Source organism: Vanacampus margaritifer, chromosome 2 (genome assembly GCF_051991255.1).
Source record: "Vanacampus margaritifer isolate UIUO_Vmar chromosome 2, RoL_Vmar_1.0, whole genome shotgun sequence".
In the NCBI taxonomy this organism is placed as follows: Eukaryota; Metazoa; Chordata; class Actinopteri; order Syngnathiformes; family Syngnathidae; genus Vanacampus; species Vanacampus margaritifer.
The window spans coordinates 51,686,247-51,704,481 of NC_135433.1; the positions used below are offsets into that span (position 1 = coordinate 51,686,247).

General features: G+C 37.4%; 1 protein-coding gene and 1 long non-coding RNA gene across 4 annotated transcripts; both read right to left on the minus strand.

Annotated features, from left to right (window-relative positions):
- Positions 1-2,071: 2,071 nt before the first annotated feature.
- LOC144042723 (uncharacterized) lies at positions 2,072-9,910 on the minus strand. 2 transcript variants are annotated; one of them, XR_013290967.1, is made up of 4 exons: positions 9,850-9,910; positions 6,332-8,521; positions 4,166-4,251; positions 2,072-3,218 (listed from the first exon to the last, which is right to left on the minus strand). It is a non-coding gene; the product is annotated as an uncharacterized LOC144042723 (long non-coding RNA). The 2 variants fall into 2 exon arrangements; XR_013290968.1 differs by having other exon boundaries at positions 6,332-8,518; positions 9,850-9,876.
- Positions 9,911-10,404: 494 nt separating this feature from the next.
- Positions 10,405-17,603, minus strand: LOC144044156 (uncharacterized). 2 transcript variants are annotated; one of them, XM_077558388.1, is made up of 3 exons: positions 17,539-17,603; positions 12,783-12,859; positions 10,405-11,621 (listed from the first exon to the last, which is right to left on the minus strand). In XM_077558388.1, exons 2-3 carry the CDS (start codon positions 12,826-12,828, stop codon positions 10,816-10,818), a joined length of 852 nt encoding a protein of 283 aa, XP_077414514.1. In that variant the 5' UTR covers positions 12,829-12,859; positions 17,539-17,603; the 3' UTR covers positions 10,405-10,815. The 2 variants fall into 2 exon arrangements, with proteins under 2 accessions (XP_077414514.1, XP_077414515.1); XM_077558389.1 differs by lacking the exon at positions 17,539-17,603 and having other exon boundaries at positions 12,783-12,910.
- Between the last annotated feature and the right edge of the window lie 632 nt (positions 17,604-18,235).

Below are 18,235 nucleotides of genomic sequence, written 5' to 3' on the forward strand. Positions count from 1 at the left end.
TGTTTGATGATATATAACTGGAGTACATGAAGTGTATGATTCACACCTCATCAAAAGGATACAAGTGTGACTGTATATACTTGGTCATTAGACAATATAATATCCAAATCTGAATTATGTGTATTGATACTGTTCCATGAGAGAAAACTATACAATACACAGCAATATTTTATTCTACACTATTGTCGCCCATTATGAGTACATACCTTGAGGGACAAACAACAGATTCATATTTGACTCATTGCCTTGGCTCGGGAGCAATTGCCTGGACGCAATGTAGTTATCAACGGGATTTAACCCCCACCCCCAGGTTTATTATTTAAGACATTTTGCAGGAAAACGATAGACCACTTGTCTGACAATTAAGCTTAAAGCAACACATGATTCAAAAATCACTGTCCTTCACTCTATTAGGCAGTGTCTATGAAGATTAAAAATGCAAATATCAATGGTATTTGATTCCCTGACAAAAGGTTTAAGCCGATTAAGTATCAGAATAATGACATATGCTCTACGTGTGAGTACTATAAGCCTGCTGCCAGCAGTCCAGACCTGTCTCCGATTGAAAAAGTGTGGCATATTGCGAAATACAAAATACGACAACGGACATCCCTGGATTGTTGAGCAACGTTGTACATAAAGTAAGAATGGGGGAAAATTCCACCCCCAAAGCTTAAGCAATTCGTGTCCTCAGTTCCAAAAGAAAGATGATGAGACACAGAGGCCACTTCCCCAACTTTTTTTTGGAAGCATCAAATTCAAAATGAGTGAATATTTGCAAACTGTTTATGAGTTTCAACATCTTGTCTTTGTACTGTATTCGGTTGAATATAAGTTGAAAAGGATGCAAATCCCTTCACTCACTTTTTATTCATGTTTTACATTATTTTGTAAATTATTATTATGATGATAATATGTCTCTACTTGAATGGAATTGAGGTTTATACATATTTCCCCCCAAAAAATATATCCTTTCAGGACATTAAGTATTGTTTTTCTTTCTTTTTTTCCCTTCCTCATCAAGTGTGTTTTCCAATTTCTGCATGAAATGACAGTTCCAGCTAAAATCTACTAAGCAGTGGTACGTACACACAGGGGACCTCAAAAAGATGATTTACAAAAATAAAATATAAATAGCGAGTCACGCCACTTTGAGGGCCATGGACACATAAGTCCAACATCACAGTCCACAAACCAAAACTCTAATCGAAATAAAATATTCATGTTGATTTTGTCATGTTCTTGTTTGTTCTCGTTTTCTTAAGGCACACTTGATTTGACATCCTGTTGACTCAGTGTGGCAAACTTTTGAGGAAGGTACCACCCACACTCTTGCACAAAATGCTACAGATGTTCTTTCGAGCTGCGTACATGACGACCCGTTCTTATTTTATGAAGTGACTCATCATTAGATAATTTACAAAGGTTACATAACTGTACTGTACGATCCCAGCGCTGCTTCCGGTGTGTGACAGCATATTGCATAAGTTATCTTCATCATCACTATGCACTAACATTAAAATATTTGGATGTTTGGATTTGCCGCTAGCAATTAGCGTGTCCCTTAAAACCCGCCCCCACACCTCACCTTTAATACTTAATTAACTAACACTAACAAATACACACGTTTTACCAATTTGCAGTTGTGTTTTGGGTTTACGAATATAGTTCAGTACTGTACCGCAGTCTTCATCATCATGTCCAATACCTTTCTGCTTGCAATTAAGGGCATGCTGCCTCCTTTTGGTGAGTAATTGTAACGACACAAATCCATATAGCTTGTTGAACGTGAATTAAGTACAATACCTGCATTTACAGTACAGTAAACACCACTGTTAATTTAACAAAGGCAACATAAAAAAATATCACTAGTAACATTTAGACCTAATCCCTGCAACCAGCTGATATGCTTGATTTTATCTAAAATTTCAAACACACGAGCAAATATTTAGAAGAATGTCCACATATTTATACAAAGCAGCTTTAATACAGTATATATTATTCATCTGTTTTATGACTACATATCTATTAAAGTGTATACAAGAGTATCCACAAAAAATGTATCCAGTAGTCAGCTTTTATTTTTGGTGCAATGCAGCTGTACGGTATTTCTTATTTTTGTTTTTATTCAAAACTAACATAAAAAAAAAACACTTATCAAATAATGAGTTAAAATAACACAATAGAATATTGACAGATAAAGTCAATAGCAAACAGATGGGTAGTTATTATTATTATTATTAATAATAATAATTCACACCTCAGTTATTTTCTATTGTCAAAAAAAAATACATTTAAAATTAAAAGTTATCTCTGCTACTTTGAATACACAACACACATTTTAATATTTGCCATCATTTAAAGAGGAATAATCCTTAGTGAAAAAACAGTTTTGCGAATCAATGACTTCATTTGAGGAGCAGCTTTCTAATTTTGTGGAGCGATTCTTTTGCAGATTAGTCCAAGGGACCTGGAAGCAAGGGTTATATTAAACAATGCAATGACAATATAACAAATAAACAATTGTTTTACACATACAATTAACAGTTTGTATTTCTTAAATTCACATTGTGTATGCAAATTGTATTTTTTATTTTTTTTATCCAGAAGCAAGGCTAAATTAATCAAAGAGAAGTGAGAGAGATAAAATCTAACTGTAATAAAATTTTGAAAACTTTTATTGTGCAAACCTTAAAAGACAAAATCAAAACTCATGTCTATTGTGAAACATAAACAAATAACAAATGTTATTATAAATATTTTCCTCTATATTAACATACTTTTCACCGTATGGACCAGTCCTACTGGCTGATGTGCACCTTAAACGCAACTTATTTAATTTCTAATTCTGTTTAGCAAGTACGATTTTCCAGTCCTTAATATGTCTGCTATTTTGCTGTTCAAAGTTGGATGCTCTCCATTTTAGTGCGGTTCCAGCCAGATGTCTGTGAAAAGTGTATACTTGAATAGGACTACAGTTAAATAAAGCCAAATAGATTGTGTTGGAACAGCAATATTTGAATACAAACTAACTACTGAATAATGATTATTTCATGATTATTTCCTCTGATGCCGGTAATTGATCTGTTTGGACTGTAGTTGCGTTGAGTAGGTAGTTGTCAGTTCTTTTGTGTTGAGGGCTGCCCATTGATCTGACCAAACTCCCAGCGTTGCCACAGATGAGACCTCTGACTTCCTGCTTTGTGCACACTTGGCCCCTGTGGGGATGATGATGCAAGTAGGAGAGATTAATTTCCTGTGGGTTTTTTTTTTTTCAACCCAAAACTAAAGAACAATATCAGAGTTACTTGAATTTCAGGCAGCATTGGGAAAACAAATACTGTGGTATTAGCTAATCCTTAAAGTCTGCTATGAGTGCTGACCTTGGAGGACAACAAACTAATCCAAAGAGTCACAGGGCGTAACTATTACTGTCCTTCTTATCATCTTAGCATAAACAAAAAACAACAATGACAATGATTTTGGCCTCACCCTCAATTCCATTATATCTGCCCATACACTGGCACAGGCTTTGCATTCTTTCTATTCTGTCAACTATAATATATAGTCAGTGATTTTTTATTATTATTATTCTCTCTACATTCTTAAAAATAAATAAATAAATCTTAATGTCCCCAAAAATATGGAACACATGAACTCATTTGCTCCCAAAAACGTATATAAAAACGTTCTATTTTAAATAGTGCCATGGTCCCAAAAATGTATTTATACACTTTTTATGTTTTTTTTGTTTTTTTTAAGGGTTTTGAGGCAGCCTCTGAACTGATGAGACTAGTTGAACCAATGGTAGCCATTACAAAAACGGCCAGCAGGTGGCAGCAGAGTATAAACCAGGGCCATGTTGCAAAAAGCTCTTTCCCCCACTGTTTTAAACAGATTTGTGAATATTGATGAAACTTTATTCTAGCTATATTCTAATGCTAATTGCTGCAAAAAGAAAACATACATAAATATATACATTTTTCCTGATGAAAGAAGAGACTAATCTTTTTCTTTAGGTAGGTTCTATGTTTTAATAGCAATAGAACACAATATTCTGTGGGCCTTGCAAAATCAGTCAAAATCCAGTAAAACAGCCGGGAGCGAAGGGGTTTGCTTCAGCGAAAATGGATGCGAGTGAATGAGTTAATGTAATTTTTATTACCTGTGTAAGTTCAGCTTTAAGTTGTTCTTTCTTGCAGGGTGGTGGCCAGACTCGTTCCAGTTTACCTCTGGACTGTGGCTTTACACCTAAAGATGGAAAGAGTGGAAAGAAAATGATGCAATTGTATTTCAGGTGTTACTATATCTTTTAATTAACATCTTTTCATTCACATAATGTTTAAAATATTTTTTTAATGGAATAAGGGAAACTGCTAAGATGTGCTAGGACATTTTCAGAGGCCTTGCTAAGTGCAAATTTGGTAAACTTGCCACGGCAACATTCCCCCCCATAAAACTGGACATTCGTTACTTTAATGAGAGCAAATATTGACATTGATTTTTCTTGTATCCCACCATAACAAATTCATCAGCGAATACTCATTGAAATACTTGGAAATTCAAATGTTTACACCAAGACATTATTTTATTGTATGACTTGATTTTAATTATTATTATATATATCATTTCAGCGGCACAAGTGAATGACTGGTTAGCACATCAACCTCCCAGTGCAGAGGACGTGAGATCGAGTCCGGGCTTCGGCCTTCCTGGGTGGAGTTTGCATGTTCTCCCCGTGCCTATGTGGGTTTTCTCTGGGTACTCCGGTTTCCTCCCACATTCCAAAGAAATGCATTTCAGGTTAATTGAGCACTCTAAATTGTCTCTAGGTGTGATTGTGAGTATGGATGGTTGTTTGTCTCTGTGTGCCAGTTCAGGGTGTACCCCGCCTACTGCCCGAAGCCAGCTGGGATAGGCTCCAGCTCCCCCGCGACCCTTGTGAGGAATAAGCGGTTAAGAAAATGGATAGGTGGATGTATTATTTCAATATTGTTTCATTTAGATGTTGATATAGTATGGTTGAATTTAAATGTGCTGCATGGTGAGATTTGCTGGGTTGTTTTCAAAACAATTTTTGTGTTTTTCCATAAAAAGTGAAAATCTTGTTTTCATCTACTCTTTATATACGATACGATACGATACGATACGATACGATACAATATACTTTTATTTATATATAGAGGCGTTCCAAGTTGAATAATAGGAATTTGTTGAGTTTAGTACAGTTAGAGCTTGTCAAAATCCAAAACACACAAATATAACTTTAATGAGGAATTAAAGCAAGCTTGACATTTGGTGTTTGTTTATGACACCAAATCATTACCAGTTGTGGTTTAATTTAATCCCAAGCAGTCCCACACAAATGGCATTACTGTCACATGTAACTTATTTGGCCATTTTAACCTTGATTCAACCCACATCTTGTTAGCTGCCACAAAAGCTAAAAATACAAACAAGACACTCCCAGACTGGCTGTTGTGTTTTTAAGCTCTCCTCCTGGGCACTCTTGTCTTCTTGCTTTTAGGCCTCCTGTGAATGTGGCAGAAGCACCTAAGAGTTCCGTTGTCTAACTGCTTGTGACAGGGTCAGCACTAGTGGCTGATCCTGTTCCCTGAATAGCACACTGTGATGGTGAAAGAGAAGGTCATTCATCCAAGTGCCAGACAGGGTAAGAAGGTCAAGATGTGCTAAGAAATAAAGATCAAAGTGACACTTTGAGGAATATGATGCACCTTTGTGCAATCACAGATAACCTGCCTCAATATAAACGATACACCAATCCGTCAATAACACTGCAATCAAAAGACTTTTGTGGACAGAAAAAGAGAAGATCATAGATTTTGTTGAAGATCAAGATCATATCAGATTATAACTTTGGGAATATGTTCACAGGACCGGTGGATTTACAAGATATGCTTTGATGTACTAACCTAGAATATTAATGTTGGATAGGTGTTCGTGTGACTTTTAATGTGTGGCAGCTAACTGAGCTGTGTGTGTTCAGTCCACTTAGGGATGTCATTCTTTGTCATTTGTATAGTTAAAACTTTCATAGAAGGCTGGTTTCCCTCTCAAAAAAGTGTTCCCCACTAACACGATTTAGATCTTAAAATCAGTTACGATTTACAGTAACATGAAAGTGATCATGCTGAAAACAATCAATTTATCAATCGGTAAAACGTTTTACAAGTCCCATTCAAGAGTAACAACATTAGACAAATATACATTATATGTATCTGCGTAAAAAACAACCTATTTGAGGGAAAACCATAACTCCAATGTGGCTTACTGTGAAAATTAGTTTGACATCCCTGCTCTACAAACTCACCTGGTGTGACAGTCGATGCGCATGGCGGCGTGTCACCTTCCTCTGTAGCCGGTCGCCTCTCTCCATACAAAGTGCGTCTTTGATTGCGAAGCTGATCTTCTCTTGCTTCAGCTTCCCGGATGTCTTCCTCAACCTCTGGCTTCAGAGCGAGCGCTGGACGCAACTTGAAGAAAGGATTTTGTTTGGGCATGGGAGCTTCCTGCCTAACCTTGTCCTTGCTTACCGAACTGTTTTCTACCACTTGTTTGGAGACATCCGATCTTATGGAGTCTGAACTTCTGCAAAGACGTACATTTTTATCCTGCTTTGGGTATGGAGATAATCGTGTCCTGTCTCGAGATCCCCCATTTGGAATCTTTGAGTGTAGGTTTTCGGAAGTTTTCTTCCTCTCGGAGGTTGAAAACATATCCAGGCTGCGTGTATGTTCGAGCACTGTGGGATGAACTTGATCTGTCATCGATGAAGAAAGGGGGTTCCTTAATCTGGTTGGACCTTGTGTGTTATCCTGCTGGAAAGTTTCCAACAGCAATTTTGTCTTCTTTAATTGATGGGCCTCCTTTCTGCCGTACTCTTTTGAGATATCCCCTTGTCTTCTCTGACTCTCCTGACTTACCTCCTCTTGCAGCACCTTCTGCGGTTCACTGTCCTGGCCTGGACATATTTTTGTGGGAATTATGTCAAACACGATCTTGGTTTTAAAGGGCATTTCCAGGACATCTGGATCATCAGCTAGGTTTAGAATCCCCCCAGCCCTCTGCAAATTCGGTTTCTCTTGGGCAATCTCATGGATTCGCCTTTCCTTGGAGGTCTCTGTGACTGAGAAACGGTGATAAGAGGATCGGAGAGAAGTTGAACTGGAAATGGTTTCATTGGAATTGGTTGGAATCCAATCCGGACACACACAACTGACACCTGGCGTAGCATCAGAACAAACTTCTTTTGTGGCAATGTCTTTAATCGTCTTTTCTTGGGCTTCTCCACTCCCATTCCCTTCAGTCTTTTCTCTCTCCAACAGGCTTGTCTTTGTCCTGTCAGTATTGATGGTGTGAATACTGATCTCTTCTTTCTCACCTTCGCCCGACGGGTCCCCTCCACTTGCTGCCAAATGTTCAGTCAGAACTGTCTCCTCATGTTCCCGCTCATGACTTGCTTCTTGGCAGGTGCGCATATCTGCCTCCTGTCGTTGTTGCACCAGTTGCAGACGCCGAAGTAGTCGCTCGCCTTGAAGAATATCTGAAGCTATTCTCCAAAATTCATCTCTGTGCTTTGCCTTTCCCACCTTAGTCTGTTTTTCATCGGAGGTCCTCTTGAGAAGTTGTACATCACAAGTGCCTTTGTCGCTCACTAGCAAGGAATCTTTTGAATCGGTGTCAACGTACTCAACAGTATTTTGGGTTTCTGTTGATCTCTCCGCCTTGGGATCACTGTGTGCGCTAGTCGTCATGACTTCTTTGTTTTTGAAGAATTCTCTTATGTTACACTGTTGCATGAGTGTCATTCCATTTTCTTTTGAGGCCTTCAAAGGCTTAGCTAAATCTCCTTGTTGTATTTTGTCTCCTACCTTGTCCAAATGTGCCTCATTTTGCAACTTGTCCACAGCTTCTGAAGAGGCTTGGTTTGGAAAAGTGTCATCATCAGCTTCGCCCCAGGTCTCCACTTTAGTTCCTCTTAATGGAGTTGTGGGTATTTGGTCTTCAGCATTCGGAGTAAGGTCTTTATACACTGTACCTGCTGACACTTCCCCACTCTCCCTCTGTGCTTCCATTGACTGCCTTTCACTATGATGCCAGTGTAAGCTGATGGGATTAGCTTTAGCCTCTGTGTCGTCACCTGACTCACACACAAGGGTCACACTGGAATTACATGTTGCTGTGTCTCTGTTGCTCCCTCCCGGCAATAAGGGACACATGTTTGAAAGAGAAGGTTGTAGTGGGGTAAACTTATGATTTGCACCTTCATTGTTGATTGCATCATTCTGCATCACAGCAGGGTGAGGGGTGTTGCGTTCACTTATGTTCCCCTCACCAAGAATACTCAATAAGATGCTGTTTGCTATTTCTGTATTTTCTGCCACTAGCTTGGAATCCATCTTCCACAGGTCATCATCATCCTGAGAGGCCAGTGACGGACGCTTTCGCATTGATGTATTTGTTTCCATAGTGAAAAGCTCTTGAAATAATCAAGGATCTTCTTGATTTTACAGATGAGACGTGAAAAACATTTATTAGTACAATTTAGCAACTATAGCTCCTTAACTCTTTGACTGCCAAAAACGGTTAATAACGTTTAGTAAAATCCTAAGGAGGGCTGCCAAAGACGTTAAAAGTCGTTAACTATGTTTTTTTTTTTGTTTTTTTTTTGGTTTTTTTTGGAAACGTGTGGAGGAAAGCCTTGGTATTATGCGTGTTTCCATAGTCCAAACACAAAATTTTCTGTGGACCTTGAAAGATCAGTCAAAATGTTTAAATCAGCTGGCACCCACAGCATCCCTTTTCTGAAAACTCTTGGCAGTCAAATAGTTAATAACCATTTGTATTGCTGTTTCAACTTTTGGATATATTTTTAACCAATTTTAATAATTAATTGTGCACTTATAATAATAATTTATACTTGAGGATGCCAATTTGCGTGTTCACTGCAAAAATTGCAGCATGTGTAATACAGTCTGTGATTTTTTTCATTTATTTTTTGTTAACTTTCTCACATAGACAATAAATACCACACATACCATACGCTTCTTGTCAGGCAATTAATTTGGATTGGTCAAATATTAATGTAATCATAGTTACCCATAAAACGAAATTCATTTCTCAATCACATATTGTGACAAGTCACATGTTTATCTTGTTTTGAGACGTTTGGGCGTGGCCCTCTCTTCTAGCATGACTGTGGGGCCAGTGGCCAAAGAAGGTCTATAAAGACATGGTTGGACGAGTATGTTGTGGAAGAACTTGATTACCCTGACCTCCACCATCAGAATCAGAAAGCTATGGAACGAACCATAATGGCGATTATGAGCCAGATCCTCCAGTTCAAAATGACATTATAAATTTGTGCAGTATTTATTTTATTTTTTTGCATTTCAGCTTTCTGTATGTGTAATGGCTATGTGTAGAATAAGAAAATCACAAAGTACTGTAGTTTATTTTACTTGAGTGCAGCTAGGTTTTAATCTATGAGTCTATATTTACACCTGCATTGAGGAGCTTTGTGTCTACGCTAAAGTCGAGGATTATCAACACAAGCAGCAACAACTCCAGCAACAGGACATGAAATGAGCTTAACTTGCTTATTCCATTTTGTAAGGTGGATATTATTTTATTAAATTGTAGATCTTCCCCAAGACTATCTAAAATCTGTCGCATTAGTACCCTGTGATACAACCACTGAGCAGATAGTCTGAAACAATATTCTTTACATGTGTTGGTAAATTTTGATAAAAACTAAAACAAAAAAAAAGGTCCAGTTTGTTGCATTCTAAATGTATACAAAGTTATTGCGTATTTAAGGAAACTCACCTGATTGTAGCACTGCAGTCATCTCGCACCAAAGTAGGGAAATGTGAATGATCCAAATTATAATGCAGGAGATCTTCTTAGCATGTTCTAGTCATGTGAGTCATGTGAGATGGGCTTAAAAAAAAATCTCTTAAGAGGCAGCACATATTTATTGAGGAACTGGAGTCACAGATACACTGTAGACATCCAAGTACATAGTAGGTAAGAGCACTCATTTTATTATTTTAGCATATTTAGTTTTTAGAATGCAAATGGTGATAGACCCCTGATCCGTAATGTAGATCCCTGTTGACTGTGATGATTACACCATTTATTATTACGCTATATTTTAGTACTACATTTTAAACAGGTAAAACATGATTTTTACAATGCCAAAACTTTAAAATGGTTATGCACTGTAAATAATAATAATAATAATTATTATTATTAATGTCATATTACACAAAATAAAAATGAAATATTTTGAAAATGAATTAACCCTGAAATATAAGATTAGATTCTCAGCAGAAATCATTGGAATTGTTGTTTTATTTTTGACAACATTTGTGTTTATCTATCATAGGTAATACCTTTGTTAAAGTAACAAGTGAGTACAATCAAGTAACCTGAGTAAAATACAGATACCATTACTAATATATTTGCCATCCACACTACTTTCAGATGATTTCCTTTTTTTCCTTTCATCACAATGGAAGACATTTCTTTTGTCACAGAGCTGACTTTGCACATGTGTCGAGCATGTTGTCTTTGTCCTCTAGGGGGAGAAAGTGCTTTTTCAAAGGGAGCTTGGCCAAGCTGTGAGTACACATTAACTGTAGTCTTACAACATTATAACGCCCAGAGTCAAATGGAGGTAACAGATGGGCAGAAAACCCCAATGCATGTCAATTGAGTTAAACGGGGCCTCAATGATACATACGGTTTCATAGGTAAGAAAATATGTATACGATCAAAGGAGATCACGTCTTACATGACAGAGCAACACTGACAGGTCTTGCGTTTCAAAGGGCCTTTTTGCTCTTCAACAGTGGGTGAGGATGATTCCTGATTAGCTTTATCTTCCTGGACTTGAGCCCTTTGATCATTTCCCTTCAGGGGAATGTCCGGATACATTTCACTTTCACTCTCTTTTCCCGCCTTTTTATCTGCCATACTGCATTCTTCTCCGTCCTCTGTGATAATCACTCTCTCTGCAACAAGCATGTCCGGCTCTTCTTGGGCAGTCGTCGAATCAGTGTAGCCCAGGAACACGAGGGTGACTGGGCTTTCCTCCAAATCGCAATCCTCCATAGTCACCTCTTTTCCTGCTGTGTCTCGAACCACCATCACGTTTGAATCCTCCTCAAATCTCACACTCGCACCATTGACCTCTGTTGTCATTTTTTCTTCAAAGTTAGGCCTTCTAGGGCTGTCTAACTGCATACAGTTCTCTCCAGACACAGACTGATTGACAAGCGCCTGGATTTTTTTGACTGGAACTCCGTTGGCTTCTGCGTTAACCAACTCAGGCTCTGCTTCATTTGAGGTGATTGTGACCTCATCTAGCATTACTTGCATGCCAACACCATCAACAACACTCAAAATCTGCTCAAGCTCTTCAGTTGAGGGATGACAATCTGACCCGCCCACTGCATGGATGCTTTTCCTGCCATCATCAAAGACAGTGGTGGCTGGGGGACCACTGGCTGGTGTGGGCTTGGGGGCCACAGACTTAACAACTGTGGCTCCTGTCTTGGGGTCCCTTTCCACTTGTACTGTTAGCATTCCCAAAACTGCAATAGATAAGGACAATTGTATTTATAATCAAAAGTGGCGGAATATGTGAAAAGAAAACATGGCTAAAAAAGTTGTAATTTTCATGCTTCTTTAGGCTCAGTGTAATTTAAAAGTAAAGGTGTCCAAGTTCTCAGGCATAGATTTTGTACACTCTAAGAAGTCAATTGTTGAACCAATTTAAGATTACAAATTGAATTGTTGACTAACTTTTAAAAAAAATCACATCAATTGGTTACCACATGATTGAATTAGGTTAATCCAAAGCAAACATATTAAGTTAAATTCATTATTAGTTTATCAAACTTAATATATACTAATTAATATACTAATTATATATTAGTTTATTAAACTTAATAAATTCACTTGAATTAAGTTCATCCAAAATTAACCCAAAGTGAATGTATTAAAATTAATGAACTCATAATTAATTACATTTAATATATTCACTTTAGATGAACTTAATTAAATCGTGTGTTACCAATTGAAGCATTTGTTTTATAAATTGTTCAACAATTCAATTTGTAATCTTAAATTTGTTCAACAATTTCCTTTTTAGAGTTTAACTAACGTAAGGTTTACTGTCACAATATTCAATACAGCCTGGAAGACTTAACAAAAAAAAGAAGCAGTTGTTTACTCTGTTAAGCCCCCACAAGAGGGGAAAACAATGAATAGATTGGCTAAAAAGTGGGTCAAATACATAATTGGTATTGGTCTGGTCATTTACCTCAGTCTTATTAGGTCATACCCTGCAGGCTCCTCTTAAAACAAATTAAAAAATAGGGAACATGCTTTGCAGGCGAACAAAAGTAGGCCTATACATAAATGTCTCTTTCTATTTTTGCTATAATGGAGGATACATCATAAAGTCATATTCATCTCCAGCAGTTTGCCCTTTTGCCATGGCTGGACTCACATATTGTCAGGATTGTTCAGGTAAAAAAATGAAATAAAAATAATCAGATGGTAATGGATGGATGTTCAGGATTTTTATATGTTTATGTTATTCCATCATCTAGTTTGATATGGTGTCAACAAGATCTCCTTTTGCAAATGTATTTACATTCTTCTTTAAAGTTTTTTTTTTCATCGAGGAAAGACAAATAATGTCAATGTTGCACACATAGGAAAAATTTACATTAGACTTTAAGCCGTACCTGAGCGGCCATCCTTCCCACATTCTTGAAATGTTCTTTGTGCCATGTGGAGGTATGTTTGTCAGCCTCTTTGATCACTGAAAACAAAAATATGCTTTTATTAAAAGTGAATGAAACACAAATAGCGATTACAGTGTTTACCTCACTTTATTACAAGTCTGAATCAGGACTCAAAATACTCCTTCAGTGTAGTACCATCTAGTGCCACTAATAGTCATTTTTGCCACACTTGTACACTTGTAATACAGGCTTGTGAGTATTGCTGTATGCAATTGTATGTGATGCTGCTCTGTGTGTGTTAAAGTAACATCTCTGCTAATTTCTTGTAGACCGTCAATTGATTGCTGGTTTTGTTCAACATCCTGGTATCTAAATATTCTGGCCTCAATTTTCACAACTGACGTTATTCTCTACGCAGAGGCGATTTAGATCCAGTGATAAGTTCAGCGCAGGCCAGCGGCTCTGTAAGCAGGAGGGATGCGTCACCATGGGAGAGGTCACCAACTTCAATCGATCAAAGCGGCTCTTTTCATTTCTTTTAAACGTGGTGCGCTAGTTGTGCATTCAAGTTAAAGCGGAAACATATTTGAGCCATGAAGTGGAGACCGCTTCCTACATTTGATCGTTTGTATGAGCCCCACCTGCTATTTTTTAATTCTGATTTATTTCATGTCACTTTTACTGTGAGAGACAAACAGCTTGAAATGGGCAGGCTTTGCGTCTTTGGAGAACTGTGTAAACGAGCAAGAACGGAATACATTACTTTAAAATATGTCTTAATCATTTTAAGTGTGTCGAAATTATTTTATGATAATTTGTTGGAAGTATTTGACAGTTTTCATCAGTTGTGGTGGAGCATCTGCAAAGAAGCCTAGACTTTTCATCCTGACCTCGCCACCCAAAACCAGCTCTCAGCACACAACAGACCACAGCCCTCCTCCAGGCCATCCACCCCTGCTCTAATAAAAACCTTTAGCAACTCATTCATCCTCGTTTCTGCATTTGGGTCCCCCCAGAACCGTGACAGAACAGATGACTTATCCATCCTGAGTCATCCTTAAATGGCAATGAATTTTGTTGTTTTGAAGTTTGCAGTGGTGAATATCAGCATGGACGTGTGAGAATCCTTATAGTATCACATTATCGTAATTCATAATTTCAGCATTAAAGTTCAGGCTAAATTTTTGTGTAGTTGAATTGATTTCTTTCTTGGTTTTGGGGCTCTTAAGCTAATTCACTAATAGTATGCTTAAAAGGCCTACTGCCACGCGGAGGGAGAATATCAAAGTGATACCACCCCAATTAAAGGCGAACTGCTTCTTAGCTGTGACTCCATTCTGTCACCTTGATTTAAATTTCCATTCTTCAAGGGAAAGACTTAGTTATGGTAAATTATTATCAGCCAAGAAATAATAGTAGCAGGGCTATTTAGAAAGAGACCGAGCGGGGATAGATTTAGATTGGATTAGAGATAACACTGTTGTTTTTCTTTTTTTGGAGACTTTAAACACCCGGTGCAAAAAAATATGTTTTTAATAATACATTATTCTTTTTATGTATTTTTTATTTTTCAATATTAAAAATCAATCATTATATTGCCTGATACAACCTGTGTGTGTGTAAACATGTCCAAATTTGTCATTATTTTGGCCCAGTCAGGAATTTGTTTTTATAATTGTCTGATGAAAATAATGTCATCTCACTCACACAGCTCTGAGCTCTGCAGGCTGAGCCTGAAGCTGACAAGTAAAGGAAGAACAAGAGACGAATATGTTCCACTGAGCCCATCGTGCCCCAAGGGATGCTCAAGATATATACAACTCTAGTTGGTTCAGACAAGAGGCAGAGTGTCAAGAAAATCTGAGATCAAAATTACTCATACAGGGCCATCTGAGTACTCGGTCTGAAGTTGTACTGTCTGTCCAAATTGTTCATATCAATGAGGGAAAAGATGTTTTCAAAAATAACCAAGACAACAGATGATGTACATTTTCCCAGATTAGAATTGTAGCAAGATGTTGGTCTATGGCAGGGGTACTCCAACACAAAACATAGAGGCCTGCAAATATATTTTTAAATAAGTTAGAGACCAGGAAATTCCTATAACCGGTTAATCGACCTATAAATTTAAACAATATAATGAATACAGTTACTTCTTCTTTGGTACCTTAAGACTTAAAAAAATAAATATGTGAAACTGGAAATATGACTGGCCAGTTTACCGCCGTATAATAATATTAACTTAGGTCTATAAAGTTTTACAAGGAGGTCATTGAACTCTTTAGTGTAAGTTCCTTTGTAAAGCAGGAGACACTTCATAAATGAGACTTTTTTTTCTGCTTCCCAGACTCTTCTTACACTATTAATGCCTTATGTTATAATGCTATGCTTTAAAATAAAAATTATGTGATTGTTTTAGTGTGCAGAAAAGTTGTGCAAAAAACATGAGTACAACCAGTACGGTTAGCAAAATCTATAAAGTGCCCAGGGCTGGATTATGTCTTTTGTATTATGTTTGTGTTATTCATTTATAAGAATACGATTTATATATTATGTTCATATGTTTTTTTCCCACGTAAACAGTTAGACTTGTAAACTTGTAACAGATACTTGGATAAGCTATAAAAGGGTAGGAGTTTAAAAAGTTTATACTTCTTCCTACTCTTTTTCCAAACGTGTAAATGCTTTGTGTTGATGTTTTTATTTAATTTAACTTTATTATTTATTTTTATACATGTTCGAAATAAATTCATTCATTCAGGGTGGTCAAAGGACATACATATAAATACGTTTGATGATCTCATGGAATTGTGCATTCTGAGTTACATTTTTGCTTGTTGCAGTCCAGTATACCTTATGATTTTAAACAAATGATTGTTCTTCATTCACTCACCCTAAACAACATTCCAACAAAAAAACACAAGCATGCCAGCCACAGAACACATTGTAAAAAAAGGCTTGGTCGGAAATTGAACCTGGGTCTAATGCCTGCAGGCACAACAAATCTTCTCTTATGGCTTTTGGGACAACGGCCATAAAGTCAGTTTGGATTTAGAGCTGAGCACAGTGCCAGAAGGAGTGCTAAGGAATATCTTAAACGCCAATAACTTGACTGTCAGTTGTAGTCATTAAACTTGTGCTTGTGCAATGTGATATTAAAACTAACAGCCTTTTGACAACAATGTAAAGGTGTTGGCAACGTTAGTCACTCTCTTGTGGAAATCCAGTTTAAAAATCAACATCAAATGCACAATGTGCACATCCAGTGTATTAGTGCAACATTCCCTGATGAGCTAAATATAACTTGCCAAGGGGACCAACCAGGGGTCTTCATGGACTTTCAAAAGCTCCACCCAGGACACTTGAGTAAGGTGTTGACTAACAGGCGGGCGGGCGGGCTTGGTGAGAGTCTTCAGATAGGACATGGCATGTGGTGGGTGGGTGGCTTTGCACCACTGGTGGAGTTAAACTTTTCCTATACTGGTGCTTATCCTGTTCTGGGTGTTGTGGAAGATGGAGTCACTCATTCGTACTAACTTCAAAACAGGCGACCTCGTCGACTATTGGTCACTCAATACCAGGGAAAATGTGGAGTGCTGCTGATTAAGTGAGAAATGAGCATACAATGGCTGTGTCGAAGTCAGCTATGTGAACCATATACTATACTGTAAATGTATATTATTATAACGCAATATCAGTCATTGCCGTTCATTTTGATCTGCTACTATATCTTGGTTCATCTTTCGCATCCTCAATATATTAATATATCACAGATTTTTAAGTGATGGATTGTTTGGGTTATATACAGGCAAGTCCAAATTAAATTCTTTTTTTTTTTTTTAATGTAGTGCAAAACCACATCATATTGTAACTGGTCGAGCACGTCTGGAATAATCCTCCCCACACATTAAGAGACCAGCCATAGTTAAAATTGAATGACTTCAGTGTAGTAGTAATCAGTGCCAAAATACCATGCAGGACTGATGTATGTAATGTCGTTTAGTGCAAGGAGAAGAGGCAGAGAAGGTCCTCTCTAAGCTTTAATAATAGTCGTTACCACAGAGCCGAGTGTGTATATATATATATATATATATATATATATATATATATATACTGTATATATACAGCATGTGGACAGAGGTGGGTAGAGTAGCCAAAAATTGTACTCGAGTAGCGTTACTTCAAAATAATTTTACTCAAATAAAAGTAAAAAAAGTAGCGTTCCTTCTTCACACATCTACTCAAGTAAAAGTAAAAAGTATTGTGTGGTAAAACTATTCTTAGAAGTATATTTTTTCAAAAGTTACTAAAAGTAAATGTAACGGAGTAAATGTAACTCGTTACTACCCACCTCTGTATGTGGGTAATGGTTTATGCTGTCTGTATGTGTTGCTGCTCCATGCGTGCTTAAGTACATTTGAAATGCAAACTACATTTTTACCCATTTTAAAATAAAAGGACTTTAGTGGCCATGTTACATATCACATATCCTCAAACTTTGTGTACCTTGAGTATATCTGATTGTAACTTAGTAGTTCGAGTTCTAACTATCAAATGTTAGTTTTAACATAAGCAGTACATCTCAAACAAGAAGCAAAAAATGAAATCCTTTAGTGTTCACTTTATGTAGTAGCAATAACAAAAACAGTAGCATGCAATTACTTGATGAGCTTTCGTCAATACATATATAAGAACCACTCGATTTGAACAAATGATTTCAAGCTACTATATGTCATGCAAAGCCATAATTGCTTACCCCTCAGCATACAAATCCTGCAAGTGGCTGCTCAAAAGTAAACTGCATAAAAAAAAGAAAGAACACTCATCTTGAATGAATCTTTATCTATGTGACTGTTGTAGTCATGATGGTAGGTTACACCCACTGCTTAGTCTTACTACAGGAACACCCCTTTACGCTATCTTTTGCATGGGGGACCAAGTCAGGCAGAAGGGGGTTGGGGGGGATATTTTTACAAGACACAAAGTGACGGATTAAAGTGGGCAAATATAGCTGGCAGAGTGCGGAGATGCCGATGGAAATAGTTGAATGACACAGCACATAGTATGCATGCTGACACTGTATCTGCACTGATCATGTGAGCTGTAAACATGCTGTGGCCTTTGCCTTTTTTGCCCAAAGTGAGTCACTGGTGTTTGGAATTTTATCATGGCTAGTTTTACATAAAGAAGTCAAGCAGGGTCCAAGCACGCCCTCAAACCCTTTCACAGAGCACTGATTATTAAGCAGAATATTAACTTCATCTTGGCATATTCACTTCAGGCAGCACAGATCAAATGAGTCCAGTCTATTGAAGTGACATCCGAAAATGCTTGTGCGCTCCACTTATTTTGGCATGAGGTGAAATTTGACATTGGTTAAGGCACACTCAAGTTGACTGTCACAGGGCTGAAAAGAAGGAAAGAGAGCTGGAAATGAAACCATGGATTCCTGA